Raw genomic sequence first — 21,121 nt, 5'->3', positions numbered from 1 at the left:
TTTTACTTTTACTCAAGTAAATATTTGGGTGACTACTCCTTACATTTACTTGAGTAATAAATGTCTAAAGTAACAGTACTCTTAATTGAGTACAGTTTTTGGCTACTCTACCCACCTCTTTTTATTTCTATACCATCCAGCTATCCATTTTTTACCGCTTGCCCCTCTTGGGGTCGCGGGGCGTCGCTGGAGCCTATCTCAGACGAAGCAAATAAGAGTAACCGCCATTGTAAACACAAAATACTGAGTATGCGCATGCGCTAGAGGTTAAAGTTGAAAGTGCACGGGGCGGTTCGCGGGAAAAAATCCAAACTAGTAATTTTTAAAGCGCAATTACTTTTTTAACTGTTAAAACTACACCCATTCTCCACCGTTTACATTTAGTTTGTAAGTTTTTAAACGTTCGACTAAAAGTATCCTAGCTAGCAGCTCTAGCTAGTGAGCTGCGCGGAGTCATTGTCGGTGTGGTTATATAGCCGGCGCTTGAAACGAGTTTGTGAGACTTGTGTCGGGCGGCGAACTGTCAACTCATTGTGTGGCGAATACGACAAACTGAGAGAAAATGGCAGAAAGGCCAGAAGATTTGAACCTTCCCAATGCGGTTATCACTCGCATCATCAAGGAGGCTGTAAGTAAAACACAGCAGGTAGTAAACACATGTATTCAAAAACATGCTAACCCAGTAACATTACTTGAAAAATGAAGTCAATCAAAGCTCATTCGCTTCCCCCTCTCGTATTAATGTAATATGCTTGTTGTATTTATACTATTAATATTGCGGCTTCATTTATGTAGGTTTTCGTTGTTACTAATGTGTTGTGTTTTGTGTTTGCACTTGAAAAAGGAACTGGGGTTCTATTTTTGTTGTTTCACACTTTACAAAGTAAAAACGAATAACTAATATTTTGTTTAGCCCCGCAATTACATATATAAAAGTAGAGCAGTAATGTTATTGAAGAAGTTATAGTTTGTTTGGGTTTAAATTAATTCACAAACTATATGCAGGTTAACCTCCTTATTTGTTAGTAATCCATTCCAAAAGGTCAGCTAAAAAACAATTTTTTTTCCAATTAATCCGATCCTAAGACCCCAAAATTATTACCATATATCACCATCCATCCATCCGTCTTCTTCCGCTTATCCGGGGTCGGGTCGCGGGGGCAGCAGCCTAAGCAGGGAAGCGCAGACTTCCCTCTCCCCAGCCACTTCGTCCAGCCCCTCCCGGGGGATCCCGAGGCGTCCCCAGGCCAGCCGGGAGACATAGTCTTCCCAACGTATCCTGGGTCTTCCCCGTGGCCTCTTACAGTGATGGGTATTTTCCGCGGATCCGTGCAATTCCATCGATTTTGGCGCTGCCAGGGTGGTTTTTGTCTCTGCGTTAGAGATGCGTGGATAGTAGGGGTGTAACGTACGGTACGTGTATTTGTATTGAACCGTTTCGGTACGGGGGTATCGGTTTGGAGGAGAACCGAACGTCACGGAGATATTAAGTAGCGCACCGCACGTTGTGTAAACAATGCACTCCGAGGCACCATGAATTGATTTACGTGGACCACGACTTAAAAAAGTTGAAAAATGTATTCGGGTGTTACCATTTAGTGGTCAATTGTACGGAATATGTACTGAAGTGTGCAATCTACTAATAAAAGTTTCAATCAATCAAAAAAAAACAACAACACACGGCATGCTAGCAGTGATCAAGGTATATGATAGACTGACCACACCTCCTCTTTTCACGGGATATGTCCTCTTTGCGGAGCTGTCCAGGTGGAGTTTCATAAATGCCTCAAATGTCCGGCATTTTAAGTTCAGGGTTGCGTGTATTTTCAATGTACGTTCAGGGTTGGGAAATGGGTTAAAAACAAAGTGCTGCACGGCAGCAACATTTGTGAGGGAGGGGCAGAGACAGAGAGAGCAAGAGAGTTATGATAAATTCGCATGCGTCGCCAGGCTCTGCTTTTTAACCATAGATTTATCTGATTTTATTTTTTATTATCTATAGCAGTGGTGTCAAAACTGTGCCCCGGAGGCCAATTGGGGCCCACAGCTAATGTTTTAAAGGCCCACGACACATTCTAAAAATACTATTAAAATAAACAAAAACATGAACAAAAGTGAAATAAAAAAGCCCAAAGGCTAAATGTAATTTAGAAAAAGTTGCAACGTTGACTAATAAAACAAAACAGTTTTTTTTTCTTTCAAAATTTCATTGCTCAAAACATAATATTGAATCAAAATCAATGTTATTATGAATTATTGACCTATCCAAGTTTCCGATTACTTCACATCAAATATTCCACTAAGAAAAACGTTTTTGGTGGAAGATTTAACAAATTTGTTAAATAAATAATCAAAAAATTTATATTTTGTTGTTTTCTTACTGTAGCGAAAATGAACCGAACCGTGACCTCTGAACCGAGGTACGTACCGAACCAAATTTTTTGTGTACCGTTACACCCCTAGCGGATAGGCAATTATATCATCCGCAACTGCATCACTAAAGTCGTCATCCACCCGCCCGCCACCCAAACCAACATTTTATCAAAGCCACAACCGCCCGCCACCTGGCTGTTGTTATATAGCTAATATAGACGATGCAAGGCATTAGTGAGGTTAGAAAGTGTAACTCCCTCCAAATAGCACAGACACAATGGCTTTCTTGAACTGATTTATTTGAAGGCTTCCTTTCCCTTCAAATTCAACATGAAAATTGTAATAAATAAAGCACGTTACCAACGTAAAAATAATAACATTTTACCAAGTAAATTACCAAAAAATGATAAACAAATACCTCGTTGGCCATACCCGGAAGTAGCTTCCTTACATCCGTCGACAGACCAAACGAGACACTTCAAAATAAAAGTATGCCCACATACTGTTTCAAAGAGTGCTGCTTGTTTTTCGTATGTGGGTAAAAACATTTAACTATTTATAAATGCTTGATTTATATAGGCTAGTAAGGTAAAGTGTTGTACCTGACAAGTTTCGGCTACCTTGCTTCTGCATCCGTCATCAGAGGTGTCACGTGATGTTAGGGTGACGTTGTCTGTGACGTGTTATATGGATGTACCATCAAGTGCTGTCAGGTACAACACTTTACCTACCAGCCTATATAAATTAACCATTTATAAATACACGTCAGTGGGCTAAATGAACCTCTTCAACATAACATTTAACTATGTATATATATTTCCGAATCGTTCAACCGCCACCCGCCCGAATCTATTTTTTCGTCATGTCACTCTCCCGACCCGCGTCCGCGGATGAAACCGCAAACCGCACATCTCTACTCTGCGTTGACATAGTTATCAGTACAAGGCAAATAATTCCAAATAATCCAAAAGTGTGCAAGAATTTGATATATGTGTAAACTTGCATACATAAATTTCATCACATGATACATTTTTATGAAAATATTTGCTAATAAATGTGAATTTTTTTTTAGGAGAATATTGTTAGATTTTGACTCAAAATAGATGGAAATGTATCCTAAGCTAACATAGATTTCAAAATTTTTCTGGGGGGGCAGGCCCCCAGACCTCCCTAGCAGGCGAGTGCACTGAGTGCACTCGGGTGCGGCCTTCCGCAAAGCAGTGTTTTAGGATTAAAACATTTTCTGCTGATTTTGTAAATCTTCATTCCCATCCCTGCTCCTTACCAGTCGTACGTGCTCGAAACACCTCCCTAGAAAAGTGTTCGGGTGGGATCCTGACCAGATGCCTGAACCACCTCATCTGGCTCCTCTCGATGTGGAGGAGCAGCAGCTTTACTTGACGGAGCTTCTCACCCTTTCTCTAAGGGAGAGCCCCGCCACACGGCTGAGGAAACTCATTTGGGCCACTTGTACCCGTGATCTTGTCTTTCGGTCATAACCGAAAGCTCATGACCATAGGTGAGGATGGAAACGTTGATCGACCGGTAATTTGAGAGCTTTGCCTTTCGGCTCAGCTCCTTCTTCACCACAACGGATCGATACAGCGTCCGCATTACTGAAGACGCCGCACCGATCCGCCTGTTGATCACACCGATCCACTCTTCCCTCACTCGTGAGTACTTGAACTCCTCCACTTGGGGCAAGATCTCTTCCCCAACCCGGAGATGGCACTCAACCCTTTTCCGGACGAGAACCATGGACTCGGACTTGGAGGTGCTGATTCCCATCCCAGTCGCTGTGAACCGATCCAGTGAAAGCTGAAGATCTTGGCCAGATAAGGCCATCCGGACCTACTCAGTGGCCTAGTGGTTAGAGTGTCCGCCCTGAGATCGGTAGGTTGTGAGTTCAAACCCCGGCCGAGTCATACCAAAGACTATAAAAATGGGACCCATTGCCTCCTGCTTGGCACTCAGCATCAAGGGTTGGAATTGGGGGTTAAATCACCATAAATGATTACCGGGCGCTGCACCGCTGCCGCCCAGCACTGCTCCCCTCACTTCCCAGGGGGTGATCAAGGGGATGGGTCGAATGCAGAGGACAAATTTCACCACACCTACTTTAACTTTAACATCATCTGCAAATAGCAGAGACATAATTCTGCAGCCACCAAACCAGGTGCCCTCAACGCCCTGATTGCGCCTAGAAATTCTGTCCATAAAAGTTATGAACAGAATCGGTGACAAAGGGCAGCCTTGGCGTTGTCCAACCCTCACTGGAAACGGGTCCGACTTACTGCCGGCAATACAGACCAAGCTCTGACACTGATTATACAGGGAGCGGACCGGCACAATACAACAGTCCGTTACCCCATGCTTTCTGAGCACTCCCCGCAGGATTTCCCGGGGTACACGGTTGAATGCCTTTTCCAAGTCCACAAAGTACATGTAGACTGGTTGGGCAAACTCCCATGCACCCTCAAGGACCCTGCCGAGAGTATAGAGCTGGTCCACAGTTCCACGACCAGGACGAAAACCACACTGTTCCTACTGAATCTGAGGTTCGACTACACTCAAAAAAATTACTCATTGGATGAACTCAATTAAAATGAGGGCGGGATTTCCATCCAACAAATATATGTTGCCTCAACTCCAAATTAGTACATTCTCTCAATACAATAAAAAGGAGTTAATCCAGCAAATTTTTTTTTAGCAAATAAAGCCAAACTATAATTATTACAATAACTAAGCAAAATGTATTTACATTTGTAAGACTAATTTTTAACAAATACAGCTAAAATTAAATTATTTTGGTTACTAAGTGAAATTGATTATGTGCCCAACTCAAAATTGATTGTATTTTTTTCAACAATCTTGAATATAATACCACAAGATGTCAAAGTTACTTGCAAACACGAATAAAAATGTTTTGTTTGAGTGAAAACAAAACATCAAGAAGTAAATTTTACATAAAGATGTCAGATTTGCGTACCAACACAGACCAAGAACTTTGTTTTATACAAACAAAGATGTCAAATGTACTTGATACAAAGCACACAGATCTCAGTCTTAGGTACACACCAAGAAACAGTTTTACCTTTTTTTAAATAACTCGAGGCAAACTTTGCGAGAAATGGTTCTCCAAAATAGCTCAAAGTGGTGTAAAATGAACACTCAGCACCACAAAGGAAACTGCAAAAACATATTTGTGTCCTGCGCAAGTGTGCTAATGTAACCATTAGCCTTAATGTACTAGAGTTCCATCCATCCATTTTCTACCGCTTGTCCCTTTTGGGGTTGCTGGAGCCTATCTCAGCTGCATTCAATAAAGAAAAGAAAACAAGACAAATACAAAATTCCCATTGGTAACAAACACAGATAAATAATAAAAACTTAACATTCAGAGACCAGGAATCTGATGTTAATGGGATGCTAGTAGCAAATATCCTTTGAATGTAAGCAAGTGAAAACAAAACATGAGAACAGTACTAGCTATTCAAAAAAAGAAAAAAAAATCCAAAATCTTCAATCAAATTTAATCCATTTATCTTGAGTTGAGTGATGAAACGGGGGAGAGAAATGGATGCGAGAAGTGTGGAGGGTAGTCACACAGAGATTAAACGGTGAGGTAAAGTTTATCCAGTCTAACCGCCCCCCCCCACCCCCCCACCACCCCCCCCGTAATCGCTCTCCACTCCCCATGACTGCATTTCATATGTTGATCATGTACTTCCGGCCATTTAGTAAACAGCCTCTTCTTCCCTGAAACATTGTCAATTCTCAAATTCTCAAGTTCAAAATGTTTTAGGTTATAGATTGTCTTTAAATGGGGTGAAAATGAAGGCAAAAACAATACAACCAAAAATAAAGATCCGATAATGAGCTTCGTCAACAAGTGTTCACCTTTCATGCAAACAACTTGATTTTCAGCTGCTGTATCTTTGTGTTCAGTTTGTGCCCATCCAGGTTCATTAGGATCTTCTGGAATAACTCAAATCTGTACTTGAAGTTGTCTGGATAGCTCAGATCAGGGGTCACAAGCACGTTTGCCCGCGGGCACCAGGTCGCTCGTAAGGACCAGATGAGTCGCCCGCTGGCCTTTTCTAAAAATAGCTCAAATAGCAGCACTTACCAGTGAGCTCCCTCTATTTTTCAAATTTTATTTATTTACTAGCAAGCTGGTCTCGCTTTGCTCGACATTTTTAATTCTAAGCGAGACAAAAGTCGAATAGGATTTGAAAATCCAAGAAAATATTTTAAAGACTTGGTCTTTACTTGATTAAATAAATTCATTAGTTTTTTTTTACTTTGCTTCTTATAACTTTCAGAAAGACAATTTTAGAGAAAAAATACAACCTTAAAAATGATTTTAAGATTTTTAAACACATATACCTTTTTACCTTTTAAATTCCTTCCTCTTCTTTCATGACAATTTAAATCAAAGTTCAAGTTTTTTTTTTTATTGTAAAGAATAATAAATACATTTTAATTTAATTCTTCATTTTAGCTTCTGTTTTTTTGACGAAGAATATTTGTGAAATAAATTTAGCTACTTCTGCTGTTTTGGGAGTTTTCTGTTGACCATTAACTATGAACTTTGTGTGTATGATTTAGTAGCTTACTCCATGGGCAATCTGTATATGGACATGGATAGTGATAACTGCCCCTTAAATGCCCATGAGTCTGCCTAAAATGCTGCAACAACAAATGCATGCTAGCTAGTTCCAAACTGCATTCTTTACACTGCCACATTCATAATCCTGACATAGAGAATAAAGAGAATTAGCATATATCACATCAAAAGGATGCTAATGATAGAGATCAGCTTGTACCAGCATTAAACACATAACCTATTACTTACAATCACTAGGCTGCCACAAGGAGCTTGGTAACACATAACATTAGGAGGCTGCCGCACAAAGCTTGAAAAAAATGATCAATCTGCAAAAGATGATGACATTTTGAGTTGTGAGCGCAAGTAACATAATACCCAGAAATGCAGACAAGTTGAAATTGAATAAAAGCTCTGACCAATAAAACAAGATAACATTTGAACATTTAGGATAGACTACCAATTATTTGACAAACAAATACGTTTTACACAAGTCAGGCCGGGATGAACGTGCGGAGCAGCGTTAGCGTGGAAGATAATTGCATGCATTTCTGTCCGACTGTCACGTCAATAATCGTCCCCGCTAACGCTGCTCCTCACGTTCATCCCGGCCTGGCTTGTGTAATAGTGAGGGAAAGTTCGTTCACCTCACAACCATCTTCCAGTTTTCCGACTGCCGTGTTCATGTGTGGACTATTAATAAAGCAAGTTCCCATTCTGGAATTTACCAAACTAGCATGCACACTCGGACTTTAAAAATAAAGTTCGCCCCCAGAAACAATTCACAAAGTGTGGTATAAATCACTGAATACACCAGCGGTACAGTACTACAGCTATATAAAAAGAAAAAATACTTACCAAAGACCGAGCTCCAACCTCCAAGTTCTGAACTCATTTATTCTGTGTTGATCAACATCAAATCAATCCCATAGGATCAATTATGAGAAATGTTATGTTTCACATACTAAATATATATGTGTATATTTTAAAACTAGATATTTTTTAATAAATTCAACAATACTTAAATGTGTCACATCTAAGAAGGGCTTGAATCATTTGTTGAGTGTATCCGGCATAGCCTCTTCTCCAGTACACCTGAATAGACCTTACTGGGAAGGCTGAGGAGTGTGATCCCATGATAGTTGAAACCTACCCTACGGTTCCCTTTCTTAAAGAGAGGAACCACCACCCCGGTCTACCAATCCAGAGGTACCGCCCCCGATGTCCACCCAATGTTGCAGAATCTTGTCAACCAAGACAGCCCCACAGCATCCAGAGCCTAAAGGAACTCCGGGCGGATCTCATTCACCCCCGGGGCCTTGCCACCGAGGAGCTTTTTAACTACCTCAGCAACCTCAGCCCTAGAAATAGGAGAGCCCACCACAGATTCCCCAGGCACTGCTTCCCAATAGGAAAACGTGCTAGTAGGATTGAGGAAGTATTCCCTCCACCGATCCACAACATCCGCAGTCGAGGTCAGCAGAACACCATCTCCACCATACACGGTGTTGACATTGCACTGCTTCTCTTTCCTGAAGCGGTGGATGGTGGTCCAGAATCGCTTCGAAGTTGTCAGTCGTTTTCCATAGCTTCCCCGAAGTCCTCCCATTTCCGAGTTTTTGCCTCCGCGACCGCTGAAGCTGCACACCGCTTGGCCTGTCGGTACCTGTCTGCTTCCTCCGCAGTCCTATGAGCTTGACGGCATTCCTCACTGCTGGTGTCCACCAGCGGGTTCTAGGATTACCGCCACGACAGGCACCAACCACCTCGCAACCACAGCTCCAATCGGCCGCCTAGACAATAGAGGTAGGGAACATCGTGTCATCAATGTCCACCGCCTCCCTCGTGAAATGTTCAAAGTTCTTCCGGAGGTGGGAATTGAAACTCTCCCTGACAGGAGACTCTGCCAGGCGTTCCCAGCAAACCCTCACAATGCGTTTGGGCCTGCCAGGTCTGTCCGGCATCCTCCCCCACCATCGCAGCCAACTCACCACCAGGTGGTGATCGGTAGAAAGCTATATACATACATATAACACATCTTATAATTATAGTTTTACATGTATAAAACAATGCAAAATACAAATAAATGACAAATTAAATGTACAAAGGAATATCTGACATCTGTTTTACTTTTAATGGAAGACTGTTGTTTCTGGTTGGCGGAGGAGGTGAAGGGATGAGCTGCCTTCGTACTTTGCTACGTCATTTCTTGAATTTAATAGTGTTTCTCATCTTGATCAAAGTGCTGGCACTTGTAACTTTTTTGGGCCTCGCGATTGCCTATTTTGCACTGATACTCTATGAAATAATAAGCACGTAGACTTGTGGTTTAACTGTGTTAATTCGCCAATAACTACATAATTAATTGGCGGTAATGTCATATGGGGCGAAAAAGTTGGGGAAGAAGGGAAAATAAAATTTTAGTCAAAAAATAAGGCGTACAAAAACCTATGTCGCACAGGATTAGAGTCTCAGAAGTCCTATGAAATCTATACAGTTGTTGTGTATTGTGAACAAAATTGACAATTATATTATCAATTACGCAGTACATGCTTACTCGCCTGTTGTTATCACTTTGACTCCAGACAACTCACTTTGACCAAGCGCTACTGTTCTTTTTGCAGTATGGTGTTTTCCTCCCTTTGAAAGTAAATATCTGCCAGCTTGTGTGATCTTGAACGTCTTTGCAGTTTTGAGATAACTCCCACGCACCGTTTGTTTTCGACAGCTCCCAGATGGGGTGAACGTGTCAAAAGAAGCAAGGAGAGCAATATCCCAAGCTGCCAGTGTGTTTGTGTTGTATACAACATCTTGGTAAGTGTACAGAAAACCGAGTGAACTTGTGTACTGATTCAGAATATAAGAGTTTGACTGAAGTGTGAAGACCCGTCCCTCTAGAAATTTGCAATAAGGCAATAGCGCCTAGTTCACGCAATTTTAACAAATTCCCGCAAATTATTTATTGCATCACAACCTCATCTAGTGTTTGCAACTACCCTACGGATTCTAAGCAAATATGTCTGATTAGTGGTGTTCAAACTAATCAAAGCTTAGATTTATTTCTTGTGTAGACGAAGCAGGAACAACAGTGTGTAACAATGCTCAAACCTAGCAATTGTCATCCTCACTCGAAGCTCAGACCTACTTCTGGTTCTTATCTACAGCGCTAATCTTTCTGGATAATGTAGTATATAAACATTTAGCCAGTGGTGGGCGGTCAGGGCCAGCAAGGCCTTCTCTGCTGGCCTAAAATAACCAGAATTCATGTTGATAATTGCGATAGCCAATCAGGTCACGAGTTGTTGTCAGTAAGGCATTCTAGCTGGCTTCACGTTAAACGTGACATTTACGCGTCCTGTGATTGGATACTTACTGGTTTGAGCCCTGGCGGTTTTATGCAGATCCGCAGAGCAACGGGACTGTTAACGGAAGAATTTTTGTAAATGAACAGAACACATACAGTTGATAGAAAGTTGCGAAAACTAATCAGAGCACAAGTTGACAATAGCCTATCTTGGTAACCTGAATTTAACAAGACTAAGTAGATAGTCACTTGTCACTCCAAACTGAGTATCCATTCACAAGTTTCAATTTAACGAAACAGGAAGTGTTGCACCGAAGCCATACCGGGCTAGCAGAGAAATCACCAATACTTCCTATTTTAACCCATAAAGCAGGAGAACTAAACGTTGATCATAACGTTGATTAGGTGGCAGATATATATTTTCAAGGCCATTTGCAGAAGGATATTTAAGAGAAACTACATCTTGTAAGACGATGTAGGCAAACCCCGGAAGGTAGTTCAGCTGTGATGAAATGGGGAAATGCCTGCCACCTCCACTCGAGTCAACCGACTACGAGCGGTACCATTTGCTTTTACAGCGTTGAATGGGTGCTACAAATTGTGAGTTCAAATATTTTATTTCTTTATTTTTTTCAGGTTTAATGTTTTTTCTAATGTTTATTTTGACAGTACCACATAAGATATATTTTAATGGTGGATGCAGGTTTGTTGATTTTGAAAAGCGCCAGGAAATGGCTTGTTTTGTACACTGTTGAGGTGTTTCAATGCACAGTAGTGCGTAAATTTGTTTCTTTGTAGAATATCTCCAGCAATGGTCATGTGGTGACATAAAATATGGTATTTTGAGAGGTAATCATTGAAGTCGGACATCACTGAAGGCCTACGTGGGAAATGTACGGCCCACCACTGCATTTAGCAGGCGTCCTAACTCCCCAGTTTACATTTATTTGTATGTTTTTTAATTCGGAGTAAGGCAAAAAAGACCAATTTCTCATTTGCAATTCTGACCATAGCAAAGAGGCAGCATTTACATGACAGCGATCTTGACGTGTGACGATAAGCTGTCATCGTTTCTAATTTACCAACAAAAATATTGCTCTCAGCATTTCACAAATGTTATTAATGTGCAGCGGTTTAATGTGTTGGAAGATAGATAATTAAAAGTTTAAACTGGACCAATTGCTTTTTAAATGTACAAACCCCGTTTCCATATGAGTTGGAAAATTGTGTTGGATGTAAATATAAACGGAATGCAATGATTTGCAAATCATTTTCAACCCATATTCAGTTGAATATGCTACAAAGACAACATATTTGATGTTCAAACTGATAAATCATTTTTTTTTGCAAATAATCATTAACTTTAGAACTTGATGCCAGCAACACGTGACAAAGAAGTTGGGAAAGTTGGCAATAAATACTGATAAAGTTGAGAAATGATCATCAAACACTTATTTGGAACATCCCACAGGTGTGCAGGCTAATTGGGAACGGGTGGGTGCCATGATTGGGTATAAAAACAGCTTCCATGAAATGCTGAGTAATTCACAAACAAGGATGGGGGGGTCACCAATTTGTAAGCAAATTGTCGAACAGTTTTAGAACAACATTTCTCAATGAGCTACTGCAAGGAATTTAGGGATTTTACCATTTACGGTCCGTAAAATCATTTAAATGTTCAGAGAATCTGGAGAAATCCCTGCAAGTAAGCAATATTACGGACCGTTGATCCTTCAGGCGGTACTCCATCAAAAACAAACATCTGTGTGTAAAGAACACTTCATAAAACCACTCTCAGTAACTACAGTTGGTTGCTGCATCTGTAAGTGCAAGTTAAAACTCTACTATGCAAAGCAAAACCCATTCATCAACAATACCAACGAACGCCGCTGGCTTCGCTGGGCCCGAGCTCATCTAAGATGGACTGATGCAAAGTGGAAAGGTGTTCTGTGGTCTGACAAGTCCACATTTCAAATTATATTTGGAAACTGTGGACATGGTGTCCTCCGGAACAAAGAGGAAAATAACCATCCGGATTGTTATAGGCGCGAAGTTCAAAAGCCAGCATCTGTGATGGTATGGGGGTGTATTAGTGCCCAAGGCATGGGTAACTTACACATCTGTGAAGGCACCATTAATGCTGAAAGGTACATACAGGTTTTGGAGCAACATATGTAGTCATCCAAGCAACTTTGTCATGGACACCCCTGCTTATTTCAGAAAGACAATGCCAAGCCACGTGTTACAACAGCGTGGTTTCGTAGTAAAAGAGGGTGGTTACTTTCCTGGCCTGCCTGCAGTCCAAACCTGTCTCCCATTGAAAATGTGTGGCGCATTATGAAGCGTAAAATACGACAGCGGAGACCCTGGACTGTTGAACGACTGAAGCTCTACATAAAACAAGAATGGGAAAGAATTCCAATTTCAAAGCTTCAATTAGTTTCCTCAATTCCCAAATGTTTATTGAGTGTTGTTAAAAGAAAAGGTGATGTACCACAGTGGTAAACATGCCCTTTCCTAACTACTTTGGCACGTGTTGCAGCCATGAAATTCTAAGTTAATAATTATTTGCAAATAAAAATAAAGTTTATGAGTTTGAACATTGTACAAACCCTGTTTGTACAATGTTCAACTATACAATGATTTGCAAATCCTTTTCAACCCATATTCAGTTGAATGCACTACAAAGACAATACATTTGATGTTCAAACTCATAAACTTTTTTTTTATTTGCAAATAATAATTAACTTAGAATTTCATGGCTGCAACACGTGCCAAAGTAGTTGGGAAAGGGAATGTTCACCGCTGTGTTACATCACCTTTTCTTTTAACAACACTCAATAAATGTTTGGGAACTGAAGAAACTAATTGTTGAAGCTTTGAAAGTGGAATTCACAGATGTGTAAGTTACCCATGCCTTGGGCACTAATACACCCCCATACCATCACAGATGCTGGCTTTTGAACTTTGCGCCTATAAAAATTTGGATGGTTATTTTCCTCTTTGTTCCGGAGGACACCACGTCCACAGTTTCCAAATATAATTTGAAATGTGGACTCGTCAGACCACAGAACACTTTTCCACTTTGCATCAGTCCATCTTAGATGAGCTCGGGCTTCCTTGGTGGTGTTGATAAATGGGTTTTGCTTTGCATAGCAGAGTTTTAACTTGCACTTACAGATGTAGCAACCAACTCTAGTTACTGACAGTGGTTTTATGAAGTGTTCCTGAGCCCATGTGGTGATATCCTTTACACACTGTCAGTTTTTGATGCAGTACCGCCTGAGGGATCAAAGGTCCGTAATATCATCGCTTACGTGCAGTGATTTCTTCAGATTCTCTGAACCTTTTGATGATTTTTTGGACTGTAGATGGTAAAATCCCTAAATTCCTTGCAAGAGCTTGTTGAGAAATGCTGTTCTAAAACTGTTCGACAATTTGCTTACAAACCGGTGACCCCTCCATCCTTGTTTGTGAATTACTTAGCATTTCATGGAAGCTGCTTTTATACCCAATCATGGCACCCACTTGTTCCCGATTAGCCTGCACACCTGTGGGATGTTCCAAATAAGTGTTTGATGATCATTTCTCAACTTTATCAGTATTTATTGCCACCTTTCCCAACTTCTTTGTCACGTGTTGTTGGCATCAAATTCTAAAGTTAATGATTATTTGCAAAAAAAAATAAAATGTTTATCAGTTTGAACATCAAATATGTTGTCATTGTAGCATATTGAACTGAATATGGGTTGAAAATGATTTGCAAATCATTGTATTCCGTTTATATTTAGATCTAACACAATTTCCCAACTCATATGGAAACGGGGTTTGTAAAACACACTTGGAGTGTCTTTAATTTAAGTACAACAGAGCAGACAGCAGACAACGAGGGTGTTCTTTTCTGTCATTATTATCACTACTATTAGTTTTTATTAATTAGAATAATTTGACAAGGAGCTCTTACTGCTTTTATTGCCATCTAATGTTTACGTTTAAATGTGTGTGGTATAAAATTAGTAAATTATTCATAGAGTATTTGTTTTTCATCTTGTTAAAATCCTGTGCGTTCTAAGGTAAGGGTTCAAGGAACATTTAAAACATTGATAACAAATTAATAAAATCACAAGTTGATACAACTTTTGCCACAACTTTCTAAAAAAGCTGTCCGGAACTTTTGGCTTAAGCATATGCAAAAAAGCCAGCCAAAATCTGGAGAGACTGGCAAATGACAACTTTCCATTTTGCTTGAATGAAATTTTTTTTTTTTTTTTTATGTGTTCATGGTTTCTGACTGAAGTGCACCTCTGTCATCGTCATGGCAACCATTATCAAACAGTGGTCATTATAAGACATTAAGATCTATTGTTGCAACATGGACCAGGGGCCTCATCTAAAAAAACAAATGATTGTTCCGACTTATAAAAGATGGTGCACGCACGAGTTTGAGTAGAAGTGTGCACAGGTAACACTACATCATGGCCTCGCCAAGCATGATTTTGCCATAAAAAGTTTAAGTACCACTTATAGTCACACACACACTATGTGTGGTGAAATTAACTTCTGCATTTGACCCATCCCCTTGTTCCACCCCCTGGGAGGTATAAAAGATCAACGCAAAATGACTCATTAATCCGGCATAATTTTCTGGAGACAGAAGCTCGAGAGGTGTAATCTTCGTACAATGTTTTGGTCCGCCGTGCTGAACTTAACAAAATGGCTAAAAAATCAGTGCATAGTTTAATCTTTAGTAAGCATGTTTCAAGAGTTTGATGTAACTGACCTTTTAAAGGCCTACTGAAGCCCACTACTACCCACCACGCAGTCGGATAGTTCATATATCAATGATGAAATATTAACATTGCAACACATGCCAATACGGCCGGTTTAGTTTAATAAATTGCAATTTTAAATTTACCGAGAGTTTCTTATTGAAAACGTCGTGTAATGACGTGTACGCGTGACGTCACAGGCTGTTAGGAAAGATGAGCGCTGCACACACACACAGCCATAAGTCGTCTGCTTTAACCGCATAATTAGACAGTATTTTGGAGACCTGTGTTGCTGAATCTGTTGCAATTTGTTTAATTAATATTGGAGAAGTCAAAGTAGAAAGATGGAGTTGGGAAGCTTTAGCCTTTAGCCACACAAACACACGGTGATTCCTTGTTTAAAATTCCCGGAGGTGAAACTTTACTATGATCAGAGCGAACATGGATCCCGACCGGATGTCAACCAGCAGGTTTCGGTGAGAAAATTGTGGTAAAAAGTCGCTTCTTACCAGAGATCAGCTGAGCTTGTGCTGCCCATAAAGTTGTCGTCGACACTGTGCGTCAAGACACCCGTGGACACACACCTCCGACTATCAGGTACTGTAAACTCACTAAAACACTAGCAAACTATGGAAAGATAAGGGATTTCCCAGAATTATCCTTGTAAATGTGTCTAAAAACATCTGAATCCGTCCCAATGCAATCGCGTTTTTTTTTTTTTCTAGTACGTCGCTATCAATATCCTCAAACACGAATCTTTCATCCTCGCCCAATTAATGGGGAAATTGTCGTTTTCTCGGTCCGAATCGCTCTTTTTGTTACAGGCTCCCATTAAAAACAATGTGAGGATGTGAGGAGCCATCAACATGTGACGTCATCTTCTGCGACTTCCGGTAAACGCAGGGCTTTTCTGCGTTGCGAACTTTATCGTGGATGTTTTCTACTAAATCCCTTCAGAAAAAATATGGCAATATCGCGAAATGATCAAGTATGACGCATAGAATGGACCTGCTATCCCTGTTTAAATAAGAAAATTTCATTTCATTAGGCCTTTAAATTTGAAAGTAAGACACAGCTGAGAGTCAAAACATGGATGAAGTAAGGCCACAGATTAATTTGCGATAAACATTATGCAGATTTTAACACCATGGAAATGTCACAAATATTACCATTATTATTATTTTGAGATATTTAGGTGTATTTGTTAGTAAATTAAAAGTAACTTAAGGCACAGGGCTCTGACGCTCTTCACACTAAGAAAACAAATACATGTTGGTATTAATGTTTTTTTAATGCTTGTGTACTGGTGCACACCTTCTGACGTCAGCTTGTGTTTTCATAGATCACATACATTGTGTGGAAACACCGTACGCAACTTTGTGGCCCTGTTTTAGGCGTATGCAAACTTTATAGCTCTATTAGTGGTTACCCAGCACATTCATTCATGATTTTTGACCAACAAATGTATGCTTGTGGCTTTTGATGTGCAAACTACACTTCACACACATCTTATTTTTATGTAAATGTTTCCTGTGTTAACAGTGCAAACAACTTTGCCTTGAAGGCCAAGCGGAAAACTCTGAATGCAGGTGATGTCTTAGCCGCAATGGAGGAAATGGAATTTGAGCGTTTTATGGAGCCCCTTAGAGAAGCTTTGGAGGGTACGTATCAAGACGCAGAACAAGGAAGATCATGTATAACAATAGATGTTTGAATAATCAAAAGTCAAGATTTTTGTATTCTTGATCTTCACCTACATTCAAAATGCAGTTATTCTCCCTGCACTTTTTATTGTCCTAAAATTATGTAACGCCATTAAATGGAGGGAAGTCAAACGCTTGTGCCAGGTGAAATAACCATGGCTAAGACCGCCCACGAGCTCATTTATTGACTTTCTTGGACTGCCTTCTTGCCAGCTGGCCTCCTCTCTCCACTCATTTCTTAGGTTTTGCCCTGTTCGAGTCACCACCACTTTGTTTTTTCCTACCTTTTATGTCATTTCACACACCGGGGTGACATCTTTGCTTCCGCGAACGACCTGACATGATGGACGCTTTACAGACAGCCGCGTCGAGACTGAGGGGCGGGGCATACAGTGGGGCAAAAAAGTATTCAGTCAGCCACTGATTGTGCAAGTTCTCCCACTTAAAATGATGACAGAGTTCTGTAATTTTCATTATAGGTACACTTCAACTGTGAGAGACAGAATGTGAAAAAAAAAATTGAGGAATTCACATTGTAGGAATTTTAAAGAATTTATTTGTGAATAATGGTGGAAAATAAGTATTTGGTCAACCATTCAAAGCTCTCACTGACGGAAAGAGGTTTTGGCTCAAAATCTCACGATACATGTCCCCATTCATTCCCTCCTTAACACGGATCAATCGTCCTGTCCCCTTAGCAGAAAAACAGCCCCAAAGCATGATGTTTCCACCCCCATGCTTCACAGTAGGTGTGGTGTTCTTGGGATCCAACTCAGTATTCTTCTTCCTCCAAACACGACGAGTTGAGTTTATACCAAAAAGTTCTATTTTGGTTTCATCTGACCACATGACATTCTCCTATGTGCTCTCTGGCAAACTTCAGACGGGCCTGGACATGCACTGGCTTAAGCAGGGAGACCCGTCTGGCACTGCAGGATTTGATTCCCTGTCGGCGTAGTGTGTTACTGATGGTAACCTTTGTTACTTTGGTCCCAGCTCTCTGCAGGTCATTCACCAGGTCCCTCCGAGTGGTTCTGGGATTTTTGCTCACCGTTCTCATGATCATTTTGACCCCATGGGATGAGATCTTGCGTGGAGCCCCAGATCGAGGGAGATTATCAGTGGTCTTGTATGTATTCCCTTTTCTGATAATTGCTCCCACAGTTGATTTTTTCCACACCAAGCTGCTTGCATATTGTAGATTCACTCTTCCCAGTCTGGTGCAGGTCTACAATTCTTTTCCTGGTGTCCTTCGACAGCTCTTTGGTCTTGGCCATAGTAGAGTTTGGAGTCTGACTGTTTGATGCTGTGGATTTTGTACAGATAACGAGTTCAAACAGGTTCCATTAATACAGGTAACGAGTGGAGGACAGAAGAACTTCTTAAAGAAGAAGTTACAGGTCTGTGAGAGCAAGCGATCTTCCTTGTTTGAAGTGACCAAATACTTATTTTCCACCATAATTTACAAATAAATTCTTTAAAAGTCCTACAATGTGAATTCCTGGAGGGCTTCACTGTAGCAGAGGGGTTAGTGCGTCTGCCGCACAATACGAAGGTCTTGCAGTCCTGGGTTCAAATCCAGGCTCGGGATCTTTCTGTGTGGAGTTTGCATGTCCTCCCCGTGAATGCGTGGGCTCCCTCCGGGTACTCCGGCTTCCTCCCACTTCCAAAGACATGCACCTGGGGATAGGTTAATTGGCAACACTAAATTGGCCCTAGTGTGTGAATGTTGTCTGTCTATCTGTGTTGGCCCTGCGATGAGGTGGCGACTTGTCCAGGGTGTACCCCGCCTTCCGCCCGATTGTAGCTGATTAAACAATGAAAAACATCCTCATCAGGTCAAACCAAACGGTTCAAATTCTTTTAATAAACCGTCCTCCCTATTATGTATTATGAATCATGTAAGTATGTTTGGGATTAGGAAAATGGTGATGTGAATGGGGGCAGGACATCAGAAAAGGTTGCCTTTCTGGCTCCCTGTTGGACACATTCCATACTTTTTTGCACAATCGGTGGCTGACTAAATACTTTTTGCCCCACTGTAGCATGCACTCCACAGAACTACACATACAGTATGTGCTCCAAACTGATTAAACAATGAAAAACATCCTCATCAGGTCAAAACAAACGGTTCAAATTCTTTTAATAAACCGTCCTCCCTATTATGTATTATGAATCATGTAAGTATGTTTGGGATTAGGAAAATGGTGATGTGAATGGGGGCAGGACATCAGAAAAGGTTGCCTTTCTGGGTCCCTGTTGGACACATTCCATACTTTTTTTTTTCTAAATAATTGTTCTCCCTGTGTCTATTGTCTTATTTTATTTTGTCTTTAAGATATTTTTTGCCATTGTTGTGGTTTGTAATAAATTAATGAAACATGGCATAATAACCCCGATTGCTTTGGTCAGAGCAACAAACAAAATTCACCAATTTAATTATTTTATTTTTTACATTGTTAGCCACTGGAAAAAAAGATTTGCGCATGTACAAAAACTTTGTTGTCATTGCCGTCAAGACATAATACTCTGTTAGATAAGCCCTAAGTGTATAAAGTATTTTGGCTAGTTTTGATTTCAGTTACGTCGACAGCAGTTTATGTCAACGTTTGTCAGTCCGAGTAGCGTCAACTTAAACGGGTTCCACTGTAATCATATAAAAAGTGCGGGAGTGTACAACTAGACAGATCTGTTATGTTTTGCTGTTTCCAATTTGACAGTGGGTGTTTATTCTCTCAACAGTGTTTAAGAAGGGCCAGAAGGGAAAGAAGGAGGTGTCTGAGCAAAAGCGCAAAGATAAAGACAAGAAGACGGACTCTGAGAATGATAAGAGCAGGGAGGAGGAAGAAGAGGAGCGAATGGAGGAAGAGCCGGAAGCAGAGAACGAGGTGGAAGATGAAGAGGTGGAAAATTGAGGACGTTCCTCACAGGTCGAAGCTCTGTTAAAATAACGAGAAGCACTCAGTAGTCCCTTCAGAAGTTTTCACTGTCTGGATGACAAGTCTTGGTCAGGGTCGCAGTAAGATCCTATTCAAGGATTGGATTCCATCTGTAATGTTATTTTTTACATGTTATACTGTACTTCCAATGTCTTAGTGTTTGACAAAATGTGACAAACTTGCACTAACTTTTTCTACTTAGTGCAAGTAGCAAATAGCTTCTGGCTAAATATTTGCATAAATGAGTCATGAATACTGGGATACAGTCTAACAGTAAATAATCCAACAGTGAAGATCCATACCATATGAAAACCTGCTATGCCACCTTTGGGAAAGAATTCGGAGTTGTTTTGGTTTGTAGCAGTCATTTTTTTACGTAGAATTATAAACTAAACCTTGACCACAAAAATCTGTTTGCTGCATCACTGACATGTTTGTATCAGTAACAATTTATACTTTTGTAAACATCTTTGTTAGTGGCTGAAATTTACAATAAATATTTTCAGTAAAACTTAAAAATGCTGAGAATTGCCTTTTTGAAAAATTAACCAAGCAATTAGCACAATTTAAAATTAGGATGGCACTTAGGAGCTCCATCCATCCATTTTCTACCGCTTATTCCCTTTCGGGGTCGCGGGGGGCACTGGCGCCTATCTCAGCTACAATCGGGCGGAAGGCAGGGTACACCGTGGACAAGTCGCCACCTCATCGCAGGGCCAACACAGATAGACAACATTCACACTCACATTCACACACTAGGGCCAATTTAGTGTTGCCAATCAACATATCCCCTGGTGCATGTCTTTGGAGGTGGGAGGAAGCCGGAGTACCCGGAGGGAACCCACGCATTCACGGGGAGAACATGCAAACTCCACACAGAAAGATCCAGAGACTGGGATTGAACCCAGGACTGCAGGACCTTAGTATTGTGAGGCAGACGCACTAACCCCTCTGCCACCGTGAAGCCCAATATTATGTTTTTAGGTCTTAAAATTCCTATTTATTTTTCTTATTTTTATCTTTTTTAACCATTGATTACATTTTGTACAAAACATGCATTAAATTGAATTCAAACTTGATTGAAAAGGTAGAAAAACCGTTTCCAAAAATAAAAAGGTATGAAAAATACTTAGGAGCTCATAAAACAAATATACTTCTTGCATGAATTGGGTTGAAACAAAAGTAAAAGCTCTTCCTTATGTTTTCCATTGAGGGTCGTGTGCAGACTTCAGGGTGTCTTAGCTAAAAACCAATCAAATGTCGGTCAATATATGCTAAGCTAGTTGTCAATTATTTTTCACCAAGTCCCACCATTAAAATACAGTAGTGCAGTAGGCCTCAATATTCATCAAAAACAAGACAGATTTTACGCGCCTTCAAACCCCTGCGCAAAAAATATCTTAAAGACAAAATAAAATAAGACA

At 40.5% G+C, this 21,121-nt stretch overlaps 1 protein-coding gene across 3 annotated transcripts; it reads left to right on the top strand.

Annotated features, from left to right (window-relative positions):
- Positions 1 to 253: 253 nt before the first annotated feature.
- pole3 (polymerase (DNA directed), epsilon 3 (p17 subunit)) lies at positions 254 to 20,216 on the top strand. Of its 3 annotated transcripts, none has more exons than XM_061887555.1 (5): positions 254 to 628; positions 9,711 to 9,796; positions 16,598 to 16,716; positions 17,755 to 17,887; positions 19,501 to 19,649. In XM_061887555.1, the coding sequence occupies exons 1-5, from the start codon at positions 563 to 565 to the stop codon at positions 19,505 to 19,507; spliced, it is 411 nt and encodes a 136-aa protein (XP_061743539.1). In that variant the 5' UTR covers positions 254 to 562; the 3' UTR covers positions 19,508 to 19,649. The 3 variants fall into 3 exon arrangements, with proteins under 3 accessions (XP_061743539.1, XP_061743540.1, XP_061743538.1); XM_061887556.1 differs by lacking the exon at positions 19,501 to 19,649 and adding an exon at positions 18,114 to 18,132; XM_061887554.1 differs by lacking the exon at positions 17,755 to 17,887 and having other exon boundaries at positions 264 to 628; positions 19,501 to 20,216.
- The last annotated feature ends 905 nt before the right edge of the window (positions 20,217 to 21,121 follow it).

This window comes from Nerophis ophidion, linkage group LG25 (genome assembly GCF_033978795.1).
Source record: "Nerophis ophidion isolate RoL-2023_Sa linkage group LG25, RoL_Noph_v1.0, whole genome shotgun sequence".
In the NCBI taxonomy this organism is placed as follows: domain Eukaryota; kingdom Metazoa; phylum Chordata; class Actinopteri; order Syngnathiformes; family Syngnathidae; genus Nerophis; species Nerophis ophidion.
The sequence above is the reverse complement of the archived record's forward strand: the minus strand, read 5'-3'. Positions and strand labels throughout refer to the sequence as shown.

Excerpts from the sequence above, each read along its gene's own strand:
- pole3 (XM_061887554.1), top strand. The coding sequence starts at position 563 with ATGGCAGAAAGGCCAGAAGATTTGAACCTTCCCAATGCGGTTATCACT. Across the intron at positions 629-9,710 it reads CTCGCATCATCAAGGAGGCT|CTCCCAGATGGGGTGAACGT; the intron begins GTAAGTAAAACA and ends TGTTTTCGACAG. Across the intron at positions 16,717-19,500 it reads CCTTAGAGAAGCTTTGGAGG|TGTTTAAGAAGGGCCAGAAG; the intron begins GTACGTATCAAG and ends TTCTCTCAACAG.